At 46.3% G+C, this 19,133-nt stretch overlaps 1 protein-coding gene across 1 annotated transcript in view; it reads right to left on the reverse strand.

The window, feature by feature from the left end:
* Positions 1–11,179, reverse strand: part of LOC118836294 (leukocyte immunoglobulin-like receptor subfamily B member 3) — a 64,954-nt gene extending 53,775 nt beyond the window's left edge. The window contains exons 1-11 of the mRNA XM_036743625.1: positions 11,069–11,179; positions 10,722–10,757; positions 10,271–10,555; positions 7,730–8,023; positions 7,272–7,340; positions 6,420–6,461; positions 5,475–5,582; positions 5,341–5,383; positions 5,202–5,239; positions 5,050–5,090; positions 4,781–4,905 (exon numbers count right to left, since the gene is read on the reverse strand). Coding sequence (XP_036599520.1) covers positions 4,781–4,905; positions 5,050–5,090; positions 5,202–5,239; positions 5,341–5,383; positions 5,475–5,582; positions 6,420–6,461; positions 7,272–7,340; positions 7,730–8,023; positions 10,271–10,555; positions 10,722–10,757; positions 11,069–11,102 — 1,115 coding nt within the window. The 5' untranslated portion in view covers positions 11,103–11,179. The remainder of the gene's footprint in view (positions 1–4,780; positions 4,906–5,049; positions 5,091–5,201; positions 5,240–5,340; positions 5,384–5,474; positions 5,583–6,419; positions 6,462–7,271; positions 7,341–7,729; positions 8,024–10,270; positions 10,556–10,721; positions 10,758–11,068) is intronic.
* Positions 11,180–19,133: the final 7,954 nt, after the last annotated feature.

A 19,133-nucleotide genomic window follows, 5' to 3' on the forward strand; every position in this document is an offset into this window, starting at 1 on the left:
CCATACCTTAATTGGTCTTGAGGTGAAGCTTTCAGCTTACCTTTGACCAAAAGGAGGAAATGTGAAAAATATTGTACTATTTTATATCATTTTTAATTTCAAGTAGACCCAGAGCCTCCATTAATGAGTAACTGGATGAAGATCCAGGACCTGGGCTTCTTTGTTCTCTAAAAGTTTACTCAGGAAATACCCTTACCTCTGTCAACAAGGCCAGATTAGACTGACCTAAGGACATTACCCCAACCCCGAGAGAGATTACCTTGCTTAATATTCTACAGGTATATACTATGTTATGGAATGTAATGAGACACAGAGACGCTGGGCTGTAGTTTCAACTGACTTTTGTCAACACCCTTTACAACTCTATTCCATTAAGGAAAATCCTCTTCTTGTATCATGGTTAAACATACATGGGGGTCATAAAAATGAGGTCATACAGGCTTGCTAGCTCTGCTAAAATAACATATATAAGTTTTCTCATTGCTTTGTTCAGGCAGCCAGAGTTTATACTCTGACTCCTTGTACGTACAAGTAAGCTAGCTCTGCTATGCTTTAAGGGAAAATAATAAACAACATGGATTTTTCTATCGCCTAGCTCTGTTGTTTCCTTCAACCAAATTTTCAGGTTTAACAGGACAAAATCTCTTTCAAGACATCCTTGTAAGAAAGAGATTCAAAGGAAAAAAGGAAAAGCATAGCCACTCAAAGAAATTAGAATGTAAGGAGATGGCCATCAATTGGGGAATGGCTGAAAACACTGTTATATGCATGTAAATGCAATGGAATAGTATTGTGTCAAAGGAAACTGTGGAAAATATTATACTATTTTATATCATTTTTAATTTCAAGTAGACCCAGAGCCTCCATTAATGAGTAACTGGATGAAGATCCAGGACCTGGGCTTCTTTGTTCTCTCTAAAAGTTTGCTCAGGAAATACCCTTATCTCTGTCAACAAAGCCTGATTAGACTAACCCTTGTTAGTCATTAAGGATGAGACCCTAATCCTAAGAGAGATCACTTTGCTTAATATTCTACAGGTATATACTATGTTATGGAATGTAATGAGACACAGAGACGTTGGGTTGTAGTTTCAACTGACTTTTGTCAACTTCCTTTACAACTCTATTCAATTAAGAGAAATCCTTGTCTTATGGTCAAACATACCTGAGAATCATAAATTTAAGTAACATGCTGAATTGTGATTGTTCTAAAGAATATAAAACCTGTTCATGTTTCTGTACAAGTCAGTCAGACATTCTCTGGTTCAATCTCATACATGTATGTTTGTTGGCTATGCTTATGGGAATTAATATATAAATAATACAATTTTTCTATTATCTAGTCTGTTGTTTCCTTTAACCAACATCCAGGTTCACAAAACGAAAAAAAAAATTATTTCAGAGAAGTGGGTAGTATGAACTGAAGTAAAGGGAAGTTAAGGAGAACAATTTGTACTAGGGCAACAAAATTTGAAACAAAAGAACTCTGTAAGATTTAGGAACTCTGATAAACATAATGGTCAATTATGTGTCCAGAGGATGGATGATGAACCATGTTTCTCACTTCCTTGCAGAGAGGGAATGGGCACAAAATGTAAAGACATACATTTTGGGACATGTCCATCAGGTGTGTATTTATTTTTATTGTTTTTGCTTATTTATTAAAAGGGTTTTTTTTTTTCCTATTTCTGTATCTAGCTTTCTAGTTGCGGGGGAGGGTGTCAGCAAGAGAAGGAGTTACTGCTAATGAAGCTGCAAAAAAGAGAGTCATAGTCACATTTGTACAAATGCCCAGGAGATAAGAGAAACAAATTGAGAAGGAAGCACAAAAAGGACCATTAGAAGGTGAAGTGTGCAAGTGATCACGTCCTTAAAAAACCAACAGGCTCTATGGAATGGAAGCTCATGGTTTCACATACATTCCTCTTTTGCTAACTTAAGTTATTAAGTGTGTATTAGGTATATGATAGGGAGATACTCTTTTTAATGCTTTAGTTCAGTTTTAAAAATACATACTTCCGTACACACCCACTTATATATGTATATATTTATGTGTGTACATATTTACACACGTACATGTTAACACTAAAATTCAGTGATCAGCTCTTTTGAGGCAGTAGGAGCAGGCTCCAGCAGCAATACTAAATCTTTTGCCTTTTGACATATCATATTTTGATCTCTACTTTCTTTCAAGGGTAGGAGCTGCAAATCTTGGAGGATTTTCCAGAGTTTCAGGATAGAAGATGTAGAAAATATTATACTATTTTATATCATTTCTAATTTCAACCAGACCCAGAGCCTCCATTAATGAGTAACTGGATGAAGATCCAGGACCTGGGCTTCTTTGTTCTCTCTAAAAGTTTGCTCAGGTAATAAATACCCTTACCTCTGTCAACAAGGCCAGATTAGACTGACCTAAGGACATTACCCTAACCCCAAGAGAGATTACTTTGCTTAATATTCTACAGGTATATACTATGTTATGGAATGTAATGAGACACAGAGACGCTGGGCTGTAGTTTCAACTGACTTTTGTCAACACCCTTTACAACTCTATTCAATTAAGGAAAATCCTCTTCTTGTATCATGGTTAAACATACATGGGGGTCATAAAAATGAGGTCATACAGGCTTGCTAGCTCTGCTAAAATAACATATATAAGTTTTCTCATTGCTTTGTTCAGGCAGCCAGAGTTTATACTCTGACTCCTTGTACGTACAAGTAAGCTAGCTCCGCTATGCTTTAAGGGAAAATAATAAACAACATGGATTTTTCTATCGCCTAGCTCTGTTGTTTCCTTCAACCAAATTTTCAGGTTTAACAAAGAGAAGCTAATCCTGCTGTGTGGTACAGCAGAACGGAGGCTGACTTTGGAATGGGAGAACATGGGTTCAAATCCCAGCCTTGCCGTATCCTTACTACCTGTGTGACTTTGGAAAATATACTTAACCTCTTCGTGCCTTAGTTTTTTCTTTTTTGTAAACTGAGGAGAATAGTATAATCAACACATTACACATGTAAGCAGAAAACAAAACATTCTACATGGTTTCTTGATATCCTAACTAGACTTTCCATTGTCTTTGGAAATAGGCTTCAGGCTGTTCATTGGGAGGTGTGGGGAACTGAAGGACCTTTGCTAAAAAGAGTTTACAAGATTTCATGGGGATCCTTTTTTTGAAAGGCATAGGCTTAACTGTAGTATAGGGAAACATCAGTGGCCTTCTGAGTCTCATAGAGGATGTTGGGGATACTATCAACACATTCATAAATGTGTTAGGAAATTTTTTGGGTGAAAATCTCCCATTTCTGATTTGGTATTTGGATCTTATCGCTTGAGACTTGGGTTAACTTTCACTTCAATTCCAAATACAAATTAAGTTGCATGACAAGGCAACACGTTTTGGCAGGGCCAGGCATAGTTAGAAAGGGTACTGACCCTGGATAAAGGAATCCTGGACTCCACTCTGCTGGGGGAAAACCTGAAATGCTTGCAGCTTGGAAGTCACATCCTGGAGGGGCCAATTAGGCCCCCAATACTTTCTGAAGCATGTATCTTTCCATCCCAATAAGCATTTTGCCTAGCTAAAAAATAACCTCATGGCTGTCTGAACGTTCATACTGTGGAACAATCCCATATATAACTTTATGAATGGTAATGAAGTGGTTTGTTTTTGGATAAGGAAAAAAAATCAGCATACAACGAACATGGTTTTGTCTATTGTCTTGTCAACCATATCTGTCTCTTTCCCTGACAGATGCCAATGTTCAGAGACCCAAGGCCCTCTTTGGATTAATCCACGGAACTCCAGCCTTCCAAGGGGACTGCAGGAAGTGTTCACTGGGCTTTGCTGAAAGACTTTAAGGGCCAGAATTTCACTTTTTCATTGAGACAATAAGAAGCCTGATTCAATCAGCACCTTCTCCTTAATTTCCTCTGAGGCTGTTTCTTGTTCCAGATGCTTTCTGGCCCAATGGATAGAACTCTGGGCCTGGAGTCAGGAGCACTGGAGTCCAAATCTTGTCTTAGTCACTTCTTAGCTGTGTGAGCTTGGTCATGTCACTTAAGCTCTGTCTGCCTCAGTGTGCTCATCTCTAAAATGGGGATGGTAATAGTACCTCCTCCTGGGGTTGTTCTGAGGATCAAATGAGAGCCTGTTTGTCAAGTTCTTTGCCAGTCTTACAGTGCTCTGTAAATGCTGGCTACTACTTTTATTAGCTACTTCAGGACTTCTTAAACTGTGGGTCTCATAAATGAATGGGGGGGGGGTCCGGAGAAATTTGGCAACAGTATAAAGTTTCTGAATGTACAATGCCCAAAAACAAATCCAAAATCAAATGCTAATGAATCTGAGGTGTTTCGGGCATCACTTGCCATGTGGCATCGCGTAACTTCACTGCAGCCTTGTCTCTGTACACAAAACATGTGCACTCTGCACTGTACGTACTCTCAGGCCATGCAATGTCGACAAATGCTGCCAGACACCTCGGCTAGGATTCGAGTCTATGGTGTGTTATTAATTACAGTGTTTTTACTGTATGTACAATGCTCTGGCATTACACAGGGCACATTCTCCCTGAGGAAAATGCTTCTCTGTGTCACAGATCATAAGAGAGGGCCCCTGCTCCCAGTAGTTTTCAGTCCTTTCCGCGCTTCCCCTTGGGGTCCTAACATCCGGATGTCTGGCTAACTGGGTAGGACAGGGTCTGCCCTCAGAAAGCAGAGGATAAATGGGGAGAGGCTCCTTCCTTCTGTGGTCCCCTGGGCTCAGGCTGAGCTCACCGAAGGGCAGCATAGAGGCTGGGCTCCCCTGGCCCAGAGCGGGGAGGGTCCTTGGCCCCAGCCCAGAGGCTGTGGAGGTTCAGCTGGGCATAGGTCACTTCCTGAGGGTCTTCCCTTTTAGGAACCTGGCAGGAGGGGAGGAAGGGATGGAGTGAGACATGGGGAAAGAGGGCTGAGGAGGGGAAGGACCCTGAACCCTCCCAGCTGTGTGTCCCTGGGGAAGCTTCTCCCTCCCTGGTCCCTCCAGGAGAGAACTGTGAGTGACTCACAGCAGTGTCCTCTGTCTCTCTGTCATCATTCACAGCAGCATCTGGAGATAAGAGAAGAAGGCATGAGGGGCCAGGACCCTGGCTCTGCCCAGGTCCAGGCTCTTCTCTCTGACACCCCAGCACCCCCCCCTGCCCCTTCCCCTCTCACTCACATGGTGTCTCCTCCAGGAGTGTCCCCTCTGTGTCAGAGCTGGGGAGCAAGAAGGCATAGAAAGTTGGGGAAAGTCTGGGAAGGTGGCAGGTGAGGTGGTAGAGGGTCTAGGGGGAATCGGGGTGTGTCTGGGGCCCTACCTCCTGGTGGTCTTCTTGACCTCGGCCTCTCTACTGCCATTCCCTGTAAGGAGAGACAGAGTCAGGCTTTAGTGGGGCTCAGCTCAGCCTCCACTGGGCCCTCAGCCTAGGTGGCCCCAGCTCCAAGAACTCACTGTGTCTGGCCTGATGCCGACAGCGTCGATGACAGAGGAGGAGGAAGAGGAAGAGGAAGGACAGGATGAGGAAGACTGAGATGCCCGTCAGGATGCCTGTTGTGAGACCTGGGGAAGCCAAGAATGAAGCCTAAGGTAGGGGAAAAGTTAACAGGACACTGGTCTTTGGGGACCCCCCATCCAAGGAGAAGGAGACAGAGCCTTGTGCTCAGGGAGCCTCCAGTCTTACTCAATAATTCAGTTCTCTTGTTGTTCAGTCATTTTTAGTCCTGTCTGACTCTTCATGGCCCCATCTGGGGTTTTCTTTGCAAAGATACTGGAGGCGTTTCCTGTTGCCTTCTCCAGCTCACTTTACAGATGAGGAAACTGAGGTAAAAAAGGTTAAGTGACTTTCCCAGTGTCTGAGGCCAGATTTGAACTTGGGTCCTCCTGACTCCAGGTCTGGTATTCTGTGACCTGCACCACCTGCCTGCCCACAATTCAGGTCCACAGCCTGTTACTAAGCTGTCTACCTGGCCCAGGCCCTGTGCTAGGTCATACCCACAAGAAATAAGACAAAACACAGTCAGCTCTTGCCCTCCAGGGGCTGACATTCTCCTGGAATGCTCTGGTGCCATGTACACAAATAAATCAATGGAGTCTCATCTGAGGAGTGGGATTGCTACTGCCTGGGGTGGGGGACAGGAAAAGCTTCTTTAGGAGGAGGCTCCTGAGCTCAGCCTGGGAAGGATCTTTGCATTGTAAGAGAAGGTAGTGAGGAGAGAGAACATGCCAGGAAGAGGGGACAGACTGGGTAAAGGCCCAGAGGTGGGAAAAGGAGAATAACAAAGTACTGTGGGAGGAGTGGTGGGAAATGAGATGATTCTGGATGGGTGGGCAGACCATGCCTGGACATTCAGCCCCTGCTTCCCTCCAATCTCTGCTGGGAATCTTCCAGTTACTCACCAAACTGAGTGTTCCCAGATTCATGGCTTGGAGAGAAGGTGCCTGGGATTGAGAAAGGGGGCAGGGTTAGACCTGGGCAGAGGAGCCCATAAAGGCCTGGAGGGGGCCCTGGGTGTGAGCCCCAGCTCTGCCCAGACTTGAAGGATATGGGATGTTGGGCAAGCCCCTCCCTTCTCTGGGCCTCACTTTTCCATATGTTAAATGTGCATGTATGTTCAGTGACCTCTCCTGGCCTGTCCCCTTATGAGATTTGGTGATTCCATGATTCTTATGACCCCTCTTTTAGCTCCTCTCTGAGCATTGGGGATAGTGGAGAGACACAGGGAGAAGGAGGGAGGAGCTGGTGTGGGAGGGAGAGTCCCTCTGAATCCTCAGGTTCCCCTGTCCTGGCTGTCCCCAGGGCCCTGAAGTTCCCTCTCTGCCTAAGGCTCTGCTGCATCAGTGGGAGACAATGTTGGGCAGAGAGGGGTGAGGGTATCTGGGGGGGGGCCCTCTCTCATCACTGGGGCAGTCAGGGATGGAGGAAGCAGAGTCCCCTCCCCCACAGTCCCAGCTATGGCTGTGTGGGTGAGGGGTGGAAGGCCTCTGGGGCAGAGGAAGGGCAGAGAAGGCAGAAGGCTGGGGGCTGCCCTGTCCATCTCTGCTACCCACCTCCCCATCCCCCTTCTTGACCAGCCATGTTCTTCCTTCTTTCCCAGACCAGCGTCTCCCCTGCTCCTGTCCCTTCCCTCCAGCCTCCCCATGCCTATGTTCTTTCTGAGAAAGGGGAACTGAGACATGTCCTAGACAGGAGGTTGAGATTAATAGGGGAGAGAGACCCCCACCCTGTCCTGAGAGTAATTGGTTACTCACTGGGTGGGGAGGATGTCAGAGCCTCGGGATGTCCAGGGCTTTGGGGCAGGTGAGGATCCTTTGAGGTGCCTGGAATAGGGAGAGGAGAAAGGTGAGGGGTTTGGGGGTATTTAACCTCCCCTGTCCTGGAAGGCCACTCCTTAGGACTGCTTTGGCCTTCTCTTAGCTCTCCCTTTCACCTACTCAACTCTCTTTCCTGGGACCTAGTAGACATATCGTCTCTCTATGGGAAAACATAACTGGACAGGTGGCAGATGGTGGAGTCTAGAGGGGCCAGGGAGGAGAGTCCTCACTTTTTGCATGCTCTGAATGTGACCCATTGCCCAGACTCTCCAACCCCTCCCTCTGAGCTTCCTGGCCCCTGGGGTCTCCTGGGTAAGGGCCCTGAGCAGGTAGGTGATGCCTCAGTGAGGAGCTTAGGAGGGATGGGGGGAGTGGGCAGGCTGAGGCTCCCTCACCTGTGACCTTGAGCACCAGGGCATTGCTGGGGGATGACCATTCATGAGGGATGTCATCTTGAAAGCCATAGCATTGGTAAGTTCCTCTGTGGGCAGAGGTCCCAGAAGAGACATGAAAGGTAGCCTGTGACCCCATTCCATAGATCTGGGCCATGCGGCGGGTGATCTCTTCTCCATCCTTGTACAAGACATACATGTTATACCAACCCTCTGACTGACAGTGGAGTGTCACATCATGTCCTGGGGACACCACAGAGCTGGGCAGGGCTGAGAGGGAGGGTGGATCATAGAGACCTGGGGGAGGAGGAGGAAGAGAACATGGAGTTAGGGCTGTGACCCCCCCTTCCTTCAGAGGAGGGGGCAGAATTGGCTGGTCAAAGAATTGCCCTGGGCCTGCCTAGACCTCTGCCTGGGAGTGGAGGTTTAGCTCATCTCCAGAAAAAGGGAAATATCACAGATTTTGGGGGAGAGGAAGGGCCTTGGACAGCTCTGGGTGGGAAAAGGAAAGTGCTTGGTTGGGTGGATGGAGGTAGTGAGAGACAAAGAGAGGAGAGGGACTGAAGGAGGTGAGACACACACAGAAACAGAGAGAAAGAAGGAAGGAGGGTGAAAGATTTGAGTAATAGAGGAGTGAGGGAGAGAGAAGAAAAGAAGGAAGGAGGGAAGGAAAGAGGGAGGAGAAGGGAGAGAGAGAGACAGAGAGGGACAGAATGTAATAACAATGTTGCTTGCTGCCACTGTGGCTGTGTAAGGCCAATAACACCAGCACACAGGAGGGCTGCTAGCACAGATTCTTTGATCTGCTTTTCTAAGGAAAGCAACTTTAAGGGGTTTACAATATCACTTTAATTAAATATACAGTCAGCACCCTGAGAAAACAGAAATAGAAATTACAAGCAGAAATTACATAAACAGAGAAAATAAACACCAATCAACAGACAGGCGACTATCTGTCTGACCATAGCAATACATACACAGTTATCAGAGAGAGAAGCACCATCTGGGTTTTCAATGCTGGGAGGGCTCCTTAATGGCTGTCCAGAGTCTCCACACTAGCACTCTTCTAATGAGTGCGCCCCCAAAGCAAAATGCTAACCTCAAAGCATATATACCCAGGTTTGGGCCCTGGGGCTTAGTGCCTACTTAGTAAAAGGGTATAGGCCTGAGGCTCAGCATCTACTTAGCACAAGAGTGTGGGAAAGATCTTTAATCATTAGCACAACATGGTATATATCATTTCCAATCAATGACTCTTGATTCAAAGGCAAGACTCAAAAGCACTTGATTGCCTTAGTGCTGAGAAGCCCTCCAAAACAAAGGACAACAAAAAGTCCCACCCTGCTTGCCATTATACAGCGAGAGAGACAGAGAACAAAGGAGACAGAGACAGAGAGTATCACACATAGAGAGATACACACACATACAGAGACAGATACAGACAAAGAGAGACCAAGAGAGACAGAGAGAAAGACAAAAGTATGGGAGGGAGGGGAGACAGAGAGAGAAAGAGAGAGGACAGAGACAGAAAGAAGGAGGGAAGGAGAGAGAGAGACAGAGACATAGAGGAGAGAAGGTTGGAGGCAGGGGAGACAGAGACAGAGAGAGACAAATAGGGGTCAGTGTGGGGTAGGAAAGCATAGACATGGCATCTTCCTCCCTGGTCCTGGGCTGGGAGCCCCAATCTCTGGTCCTTTGTCATAGAATCTCTCTCCCTGGGAGTTGGGGGTGGGGACATATTTAAGACTCATCCCTGCAGTTCTGGCCAGTTATTAGCTCCCCAAAGCAGAGCCTAGCTCTCATCCTGATTCCTGGGTTAGTCCCTGGGGCAGGTGTGGGAAGGACAATAAGAGCCTTGGTTGTGACTCCTGGTTCACTTCCATCTTGGCCTCCTAAACCCTCCTGTACAGAAAATCCCTGGGGATATCCAGAGGAGACCCCCCTCCCTTCCCTGTGCCTAGGTCTGAGCTTGGAGTAGGGGCAGAGCAGCAGCAGGGCCACCTTACATTCCCTCTCCTGGCTGAGAGGGGGAGAGTCTCCACCAGCCCTGTGCCCCCTCCTCAGGAGCCACCAGCTCTGGCTGGTGTCCTGAGACCCAAGCTGAGCCTCCTACCTCCTCTCTGGCCCCAAGAATGGATCTGACTGTGGTGGTGCAGTGGATAGAGCCCTGGGCCTGGGGTCAGGAAGACCTGAGTTCAAATGCAGCCTTAGACACTTCTCAGCTATGTGATCCTGGGCAAGTCACTTCCTGTCTGTTTGCCTCAGTTTCCTCAAATGTAAGATGGGGATCATAACAGCTCCTACCTCACAGAGATAATAACTGTAATGTGCTTGGCCCGTAGTATGTGCTGTATAAATGCTGATTCCCCTCCCCCCACCTCTAGCCCCAGAGGGAGAACAGAGGCAGAGACAGGGGAGAGGACAGGAAGGGCAGAGGCAGAGGGATGCTTGGGGCGCCAGGCTGGGCTGTGGAGGAGCTTAGAGGCATATGTGACCCAGAGCCAGCCCTGCCTGATGGGCCTGGGGCACAGGGAGGGTCCTTACCTGTCACCACCAGCTCCAGGGGGTCACTGGGCTCTGACCAGAGAAATGAGTGTCTGTAGAGGCAGTAGTAGGTCCCAGCATGGTATGCTGACACTGATGGGATGTGAAACTTGGCCTCCATTCCATCTGAGTTCACTGACATGCTCCTTTTCCTCTCAGATCCCTCCTTTTTGTCCAGAATGTACATATCACCATCCCATGACCCTCTGCACCTGAAGGTCACACTTTTCCCTTGGGGCACCAAAGAGCCATTCTCTGCCCTGAGGGAGGGTCTGGGGAGTGTGTCTGGAAGGAATGAGAGCTGTAAGTTCCAGGGGATCCCCTTTCTCTCTGCCCCCCATACTGGGTCCCCTCACTTTAAATCCTGTCAGCCCTGCTCAGATCTTCCCGCTCCGTCTCCTGGGGCAGCTGTCTGCTCTGGGATGGGGGAGCAAGGGAGTGAAGAACTCACATGCCTGTGCTTTCATCCTCTGGCTCAGACACAGCCCTGGAAGAGACCACCCTGATTAGTCCCAGATCCCCATATCCCCCCACCCAACACTCCCAGAGGAAGGAGACAGAGGGATCAGAGCCTGGACTTATGGCTGGTGTGAGTGAAAGGAACTAGATGGCAGAAGATCCTCTAAAAGTTCCAGCTTACCCCCCTTCTGTCACTCCCACCCCCCACCTTGCTGGGTGACCTCATACTGGCCAGTACTCTGTGAGGGAGAGTTTCTTCCTCAGCAAGATGGTGGTGGGGTCAGGTTGGAGTTGAAGGTGTGTACAATCCCCTCCGACATGGGGCTTTTTAGGACTCACCAAGGCACAGCAGGACAGAGAGGGTGTGGGTCATGGTGGTCCCAGCAGCTGGTGGGAGAGGGGACTGCTGGCTGCCCAGGACACTGTCTGTGGCACAGGATGGGCCCAGGGCAGGCCCTGCTCTGAGTTTGTCGAACCCTGGGAAGGTTTACTTCTCCTTCCTCTCTCTGGTCCTGAGTCCCCGCCCACCAGCAGCCACACACATTTTCTGGAACCTGACAAGATTCCAGGAAGGCTGTAGAAGTTCTGGGTGGGCACCAGGCAAATGTGAGCTAGAGCTTGGCTGTTGCTGATGACCCTCTGTGGCTGGCATGCCCAGTTCTTTCACCTTCTTTCAGATGTGCCCTGAAGCTCATGCCAGCCTGTCTTTTCTGGGCAGAGGAAGAGGAAATGGGGATTTTTGGGGGGATGGTGGTGAAGGTATATCCACATCCAGCTTCCCTTTCTTTGTCCCATGACCCAAAGGCTCTTTCCCCATCAGCACTTCCGAAAGGGGATGGGGCCCTCCGGACTACCCTGTTATGTCACCAGTGCTTCATTTCCCTCTTGCCAGGAGGGCCTTGGACACTGAATCCCACACCTCCATTTTATAGGAGAGGAAACTGAAGCCCTCTACAGGCTGTGAGTTTTCCTGAGTCATGGAGTGAGTGTTGGGCAAAGCCAGGGATCCAAGAATGGCACAGAGGCCCCTCCTGGGCTCTTTCCCCTTCTCGAGTGTCGACATTGCAGCTGATCTCTGTTCTGACTCTAGGGGCCCGTATTTTCCCCTTTTCAACTCCACATATTAGCCCACATCTTCCTCTTTCCCTGAGTGATATCATGCTAGTTTATAGAAATTGTTCCTGTCTTACAAGGCCAGCAGGGTATGAGTTAACCCCCTCCACTCTCAAAATCTCAGCTGGGATTGTTGGAAGGGAAGAAGCCACGTTGGAGACAAGGACCATTTTGAGTTAACTTGGTCCCCAGGCGGATTGTCCTGTGACCAGGTGTAGGCCCTTGGGTCAAGAAGCTTATAAACGTGCTTTTTAGGACTTCAGTGGGATGCTTAAGAGTCCTCAGGGGCACTTTATTACTGACTCCTTTTAATTTCCTGACCTGGAACTTCCTCTGTTTTTTTTGGGGTGAAGAACTGCTCTCACTCCGCAAGAACTGTTTTCACTTGGGAGTATTTTTATATGTATATTTTATTAAAGGCAGGATTATTTACATCCTGATGATCATTTTCACCACATGCACAACCTGGAATGGGACACCTTTAAGCCAAATTTGGCATCTTGCTCGACTGGGAGCTCCCTCAAGACTCAACAGAGGGCTTGTGTCTCTTTCCCCGCCTTCCTCCTCAATGCTCCTCATAGGACCTGGGGCTCTTTCCTCTTCCTTCTCAGGACCTAGTGCAGGTTTCTAGGTCTCCTTCTTCTCTGTCCCATCAATGCCAGCACACGGCCAGAACCCTTTTTTCTCTCTTTTCTCAGTATCCAGCACATCCTGTCAGCATCCTACATAGGAGCTCATTCTATTTCTCTTCTGTCCCCTGAATAACTGGTCCAGGGCTCCTGTCTCCTTCCATATTGGTCTTCTAAGTGTCTTGTGCTGGCTTGTTATAAGTTTCTCTTTCTCAGTCTGTCCTCAAGGACCAAGAGCATTAGATTCCAACACAGTGGCTTCCCCAGCTGCTAGACCTGGCCAAGGATGAGCTACTAGGTTGCTTCAGCATAAATCAAGATGAAAGGGTCCTAGGACAGAAACATTTGATCTAATTCTCTTATTTCCTTCCCCTCATTGTATCTCAATCATTCCCAAAGCATTGGGATTTAGTGCTGAGGGTCATATCAGGAAGTAGGGGGAGATATACGGGACCTCTGTAGCAGAGATAGTTGGTGCTGCTTTCAAGTTATCTACAAGCAATTATTAAGTACCTACTATGTGCCAAGCACTGTGCTAAGTCAGGATGATATCAAAGAAGACTAAAAACAGTCTATAACCTCAAGGAACTCATGGTCTAATAGGGGAGACAACAGGCAAACAACTGTGTACAAACAAGCTATAGACAGGAGAACTTGGAGATAATTTCAGAGGGGATGGCATTATCATTAAGAGGACTGGGAAGGCTTCCTGCTGAAGGTGGGAATTCAGTTGGGACTTGAGGATCCCAAGGAATAAGGGAGTCTAGGACAATCTTGGCATTGCTGCTCCCCCAGAGTGGCTCAGGCTCCCACTGCCCCTGCTCTGAGTTGGATTACCTGTAGTCAAGTGAGATCAGAGGTCTCATCAGGCATCAGCAAAACCACCACCTTCCTGAGCTCTGGTTTGTACCAGACCCCATGCCACGAGAGGATCTTGCATCAGCCCTACTGGAAGTATGAGCTAAACATCTTATGGGAACTCCAGAGTTGCATGGCCATAGGGAACTACCCAAACTGATCCTGTGAGTTTCACTGAGCCTAGAACTCCTTGGTTCAGATCTCTCCTCTGTCTGGGGCACAATACCCTTCACACACTCTCTGATCCAGGGAAAGCTGCTGATGAGCCCTCGTCTAAACTCTTCCTGCTCATCTCTTTGCCTTTCCAAAAAGGTTCCCCTCCCACCTTTACTCTTAGAATCCCTAACATTTCTCCAAGTGCTGGCTATTTTCTCCCTCCTACATTCAGTCTTGGGTAAGGGCCTATTATGTACCAGGCACTGTCCCTCAAACTTCAAAGTTAGAGTAAAACAGTTTACTTAGATTGAGGAAAATGCACCTGAGGAAATTCTTCAGTCAAGCACTCCCATTACCTGAGGCTCAAATAGGTGGGACGATCTTTGCCCAATCCACAAATCCGGTCAGATCTGGATTCTGCCATTCCGGGCATTAGCTATACCTAATGGCATTGTCTCATCTGTAAAATGGGTAAGCACACCATCTAGGTGTATGGCCCTTGAGCAAACTGAAAGCAATCCAGAAATGAGCCTTCATTTAGCCTTTCATGTTTTCCTATTGAGGATGTGGGCATGCCTCTTAATGCCTCCTGGAGAATAGGTTTCCTTGATGCAGGCTGAATTGGCTGGCTCCCAGAATTGTGGGACAGAGGGCAGTAGAAAGAGCTACACCTTCTGGCTCAAAAAAGCATGGGACAAATGCTTACTGTAAGAAATGATTGGACTTTTGTTTCCACAGAAATCATGTAATACATGACTTATGAAACCTAGGGATCCATACACACCAGAAAGATTTTTGAATTGCTGCGAAGGCAGGAAAATAAATTGATTGTGGAGAAAGTAGTGGGAGGATGTTGATTAAACATTTCACTGATCAGATTATTCAGTGAGAGCAAACATTCTATCCTTTGTTCTCTAAGTAAACCCAGGAATTGCCTCTCAACCCTGTCAACCACCGGGGCCACATGAAGCTAAGAGCATTCCTTTGCCTATGACCCTTAAGGATGAGACCTTTAACCTGAGGCACTATCTTGAATAATGGGCCTTTTCTTATCTTAATATTTTATGGATATATACTATGTTATGTCATGTTAATGGAAAAGGAAACATGGATATCCTGGGTTGTAATTTCAATTGACACCTTGTCAACTCTCTTATCTTATTGTATTTACAACCTGTTCCATTAGGAAAATTCCTTTCTCATGCTATGGCGATCATAAAGTCTGAATGATGCAGACATCCTGAGTTGAGAATAAAAGCATTTATGGCTTATTATTCCTTTACTAAATAAAGTATAAAGAAAATGAGGATGGGGGGGTGGTTGAAACATGAAATGCAATTAGGGTCAGAGTCCCACATGTGTGTGTGTTGGGGATGGGGTGGGGGGTGTTTAGGTGTTTTTGAATAGGCTGTGAATCCAAACAGGGGAGGGAAATTCTAATTGGGAACAGGCAATAAATAGCCTTGTATTTGTCTTAACAGGTGTGCTCCCTTAAGGAGTTACCCATTTGCAAGAATATTAAAAAAAAATCTTTCCTGGATTCACTAATGACCATGTGGAGTTTTTGGTAAGACAGTTGCTTCCAACACTCATCCTTTCTTTATCTTTCTCTGGGTCGCACTTCTAACTCACCTGCACACTCTCTACAAGGTCCCCTAAATTTTTTCACCCTAGAAGCTTACTCCAATCACCTGTGGCTCCAAGCAGCCATAGCATGTGCAGTGGCCACACCCTACTAAAACCATCTTGTCAGGTGGGCTAAAGATTGAAGGTAACTGACAGGCTTAAAATCTGTTGGTGAGTTGTGGGGGTACTTACTCAAGCATTTGAGCCCTTGTGGCATGAGTGGATGCAATTCGTTCCAACAACCATGAAGGTTGCTGAAGCAGGCACTGTGGGGGGCTTAGGGCTTGGTGAGACATTGAAGAAGCCAAGGTCATCCACTGCATCCTGAGCCATTGTCAGTCCCCCTGACTTTGCCTTGCTGCTGGACTCTCTGGAAGAGAGAGAGAGGCAGATGACTGTGCAACTCTGCTTTTCTTAAGTCCAATTCATGGGCATTTCATTGGTTCTTTTTGAATGGAAGGACAAAAGGCAACACTCCACCTCTGGACCTTACATATTGGAAGTATCCTCCACCCCTTCAACTTCTCCCTCTGATTGGCTGGTTTCTCCCTGAAGCTTCATTTTCAGGAGGACAGATGCCCACACCAGCAAAGTACCTGGCACACTATAGGTACTTGATGTATAAATCCTTGTTGACTTGGCTTGCCTAGACTTGGCTCCCCTATTCTCAGGAGCCATTAATGGTTTCTTTGCATAACTCCAGTCCCCAAGCCCATTGGTTTTGGCCTCTTTCCTTTTTGTTGGAGATCAGTGCACTGCACCAGTGAGGGGATGGGGTAGAATTATAGAGAGAGGAGAGTATAGAGGTTTGCTTTCTTGATCATTAGATCAAGGGTCTCTTCAGTCTCTGGCTTATATTTTGGACATTTCTGGCTTCCAGCCTTGGTAGAGAAGATGGAAGAGGTCAGCCCCACTTTAGGCTGCTGAAAGGGGAAAAACTCTGGAAGAAGTTGACTTGAGAGGAGCCAATAGTCTCTATCTAGATGAGATTCAAATAGACTAGTCAATGGTAAACCCATTATCTCAAGTACCACTTAAAATCACTTTAGAAGACAATGAGATTCAAGTCTGGTCAATGAAAGAAACTAACAAGTGCCTTTCCATCCCAGGGAAATGGGCTGGACAATGGAATGATGATGTGCCTATATAATTCTGGAAACTCTGAAATACCCCCACCTTGCTTACAAGTCCCTGGTTACCTCATCTCCCCACCCATAGCAGCTTTTCTTCTATAAGAATCCCTAGCTTCTCCTGGCTGGTGGCCATCTCCCTCAAGTGGGGGTCATCTCCCTTAAGGGGCATCTTTCTGAAGCAGTTGTCTCCCTTGGGGGGCTGCCTCCCTTAGGAGACTGTCACCCCCCTTAAGGTGGGGTCTCCCTTGAGCTATGTCTCTCTTAAGGAGCAGAGGAACCTGCTTGGTGTGTTGTGCTACCTGGAATAAATGCCTTTACTTGATTTGGAGACAGCCTGAGTGAATTTGTTCCAGACGATCCATATACCATGCACCTCAATGTTTTGTGATGCCCCTGAACCTCAATAATGTCCCTGCTCTGTTTGGTTACTCTAGAGACTTTGGGAAGATTCTCATTTGGGTGAGATCTGGGACTCTCTTTCTTTTTCTTGAGCTGAGTTATCTCTCTTCTAATGGGAGAGCTCCTTCACTCTTTAAGGGTTGTTGGCAGCAGGGGTGCGGGGGGGGGGGGGAGGAGGGGGTGGGGGAAGAGGCTAGAGATGTTGATCCTGCCTCCCTTTGAGCCACAAAAATGACACTTCAGTGCTACATGGAGGAATCATCCTTTGCCACATGTAGGAGCTCTGTCCATTGCTGGTCTGGAATGAGTGCAACTGGGAATTGTTTTTTTTTTTTGTGAACAGCTTGGTTTACCATATGTACTTGTAAGCTGAAATATGGAAGGAGGATTGTTTCCTAGATGAATTTTCTTTTAGTGACAATGAATCATGACACCATCTTCTTTCCTAATTTTGCTTAACCTATTGCTCTGAAATGAGACAGTGCAAGCATATGAAGCAAAGGATCCCTGTAAGTGTTGAGGTTGGGCAAACATGTGTTTTTAGGAGTGCTCAAAACCCCAAAATACCAACATGTTGGGTCCTGCTCAAATGAATTTGACTCAAGCCTTCTCACAGCCAAAGAAAAACAAAATTTATTACAGATTCACCATACTGGGTAGTCTTAAGAAATCTCACCATTTGTGACACTTGTTTTCACAAGCAGGCCAGATTCAACCTGAGGTAGATTGAATCTGAGCACCTTCATGGAGGCAAGATGAGACTTATATACAGAATGATTGTGGGAGGGACCTAGGGTGGTTTTGGGGTGATGGGAGGAGGGGTTTAGGGAGGGTCTTGAGGAGAGGTCTAAGGAGGAGCTTGATGGGACTGGGATGAGGTCTTTCAACCTGAAAGTTTGGTTAAAGGAGGCAACAAGCTAGGTGATACTCAAATTCATGTTTTTTATTTCCTTAAAGCTAGTGCATACACACATATATGAAGCTAGACAAAATCTGACTGCCTGAACAGAAGAATGAGAAGGTTTAAATACGTTTTTAGAACAGTCGCAACTCAGCATGTCTGTGTTACTCAATTTTATGATCTCCATGTATGTTTAACCATGATACAAGAAAAGGACTTTTTCTAAATTGAATAGGTTGTAAATACAATAAGATAAGAAAGTTGACAAAGTGTCAGTTGAAACTACAACCCAGCATTTCTGTGTTTAATTTACCATTTACACTCCATAACGTAGTATATGCCCATAAAATACTAAGCAAGATTGTTTCTCGTGTTAAGGGCCTCATCCTTAATGGCTAATAGACAGAGGAAAGAATGCCCTTAAATCGGCCCGATCTGGTCTTGTTGACCTAGAAGAGGTATTCTCTGAGTTTACTCAGAGAACAAAGAGGTTGTCAGGTTCAGACTCTTCCTCTGGTTAATCAGTTCAGGCTCCCTTACTGAAGTTACTAGATTGATATTAAATGATTATCAGGTCAGACTCCAGGAACCAAGAGAATGGGATTAAGGATGGGAAGTAGCTGAAGGCTACCTGGAGATAACAGACAGTATAGGGCTAGGCTAGTTTAAGGGTAACAGATTTGGGGATAGACACTTTAACAAGATCAAGTGTGGAAACTAGCCAGACAATACAGGGCTAGGCTAGGTTAAAAGTAACCTAGAGATTTGGGCCTAGCCATAATGAAAGGCTTATGGCCTCAGGCAAAAGCCTCATCAAATGGGAAGATTCAAGGAGAATTCAAGGGGACTTCCAGATCCTAAACCCCATCATAAGGAAGACCAACAGAAAACCTATGTTAGAAACTGTAAGGTATGATTGAATTTTGTTTCTGCAAAGATTATATGAAAGTATGATTTGATGCCATATTGAAGCTAATTATAAGAAATCAAACTGCTTTTTGAGGCAGTTGAAGAGTCTGGCCCTTGGAAAATCAGCATATCTAAAAGGCAGAGTCCTCTCTTTGTTCTAAGGAGGCCTGTTCCTGTATGGTTAAGACTCAACCTAGACTCAGTATTACATAATGGGTCTTTTATCATTGACATCCTGGGTTTGAATCTCCAAATCCATGCTTTTGTCAGTTCTCTTTAGCAATTGAGAGAGATCCTTTCTCATGCCATCTGATGCAGACAAACTGAAACTAAAAATATAAAGAATAAAGTATGTGTGGATGAGAAGGGGGGATTGAAATGTGGAGGTGAAAAGATGTAATCAAGGGGTGGGGTTCAGTGAACCTCAAAATGCTGACCAATGGGGTTTAAAGCATGAAATTCAAATCTGGAGGAAACAAAAGAGCTTTGTAACTAACTTGAGGTATGCTTGTGTCAACAAAGAGGCCAAGTCAACCTGAAAATATGACATGAAATAAAATCTTTTTTTCTAAGTTCACACATGGCCAGGTAAAATTCTTGCTATTTCTAACAGAAACATACTTAGTCTAGGAATAAACAGTACTCATTGTTAAGCCAGGAAGGTTTTCATAATATTTTAC

The sequence above is a fragment of the Trichosurus vulpecula genome, chromosome 2 (assembly GCF_011100635.1).
Source record: "Trichosurus vulpecula isolate mTriVul1 chromosome 2, mTriVul1.pri, whole genome shotgun sequence".
Classification (NCBI taxonomy): domain Eukaryota; kingdom Metazoa; phylum Chordata; class Mammalia; order Diprotodontia; family Phalangeridae; genus Trichosurus; species Trichosurus vulpecula.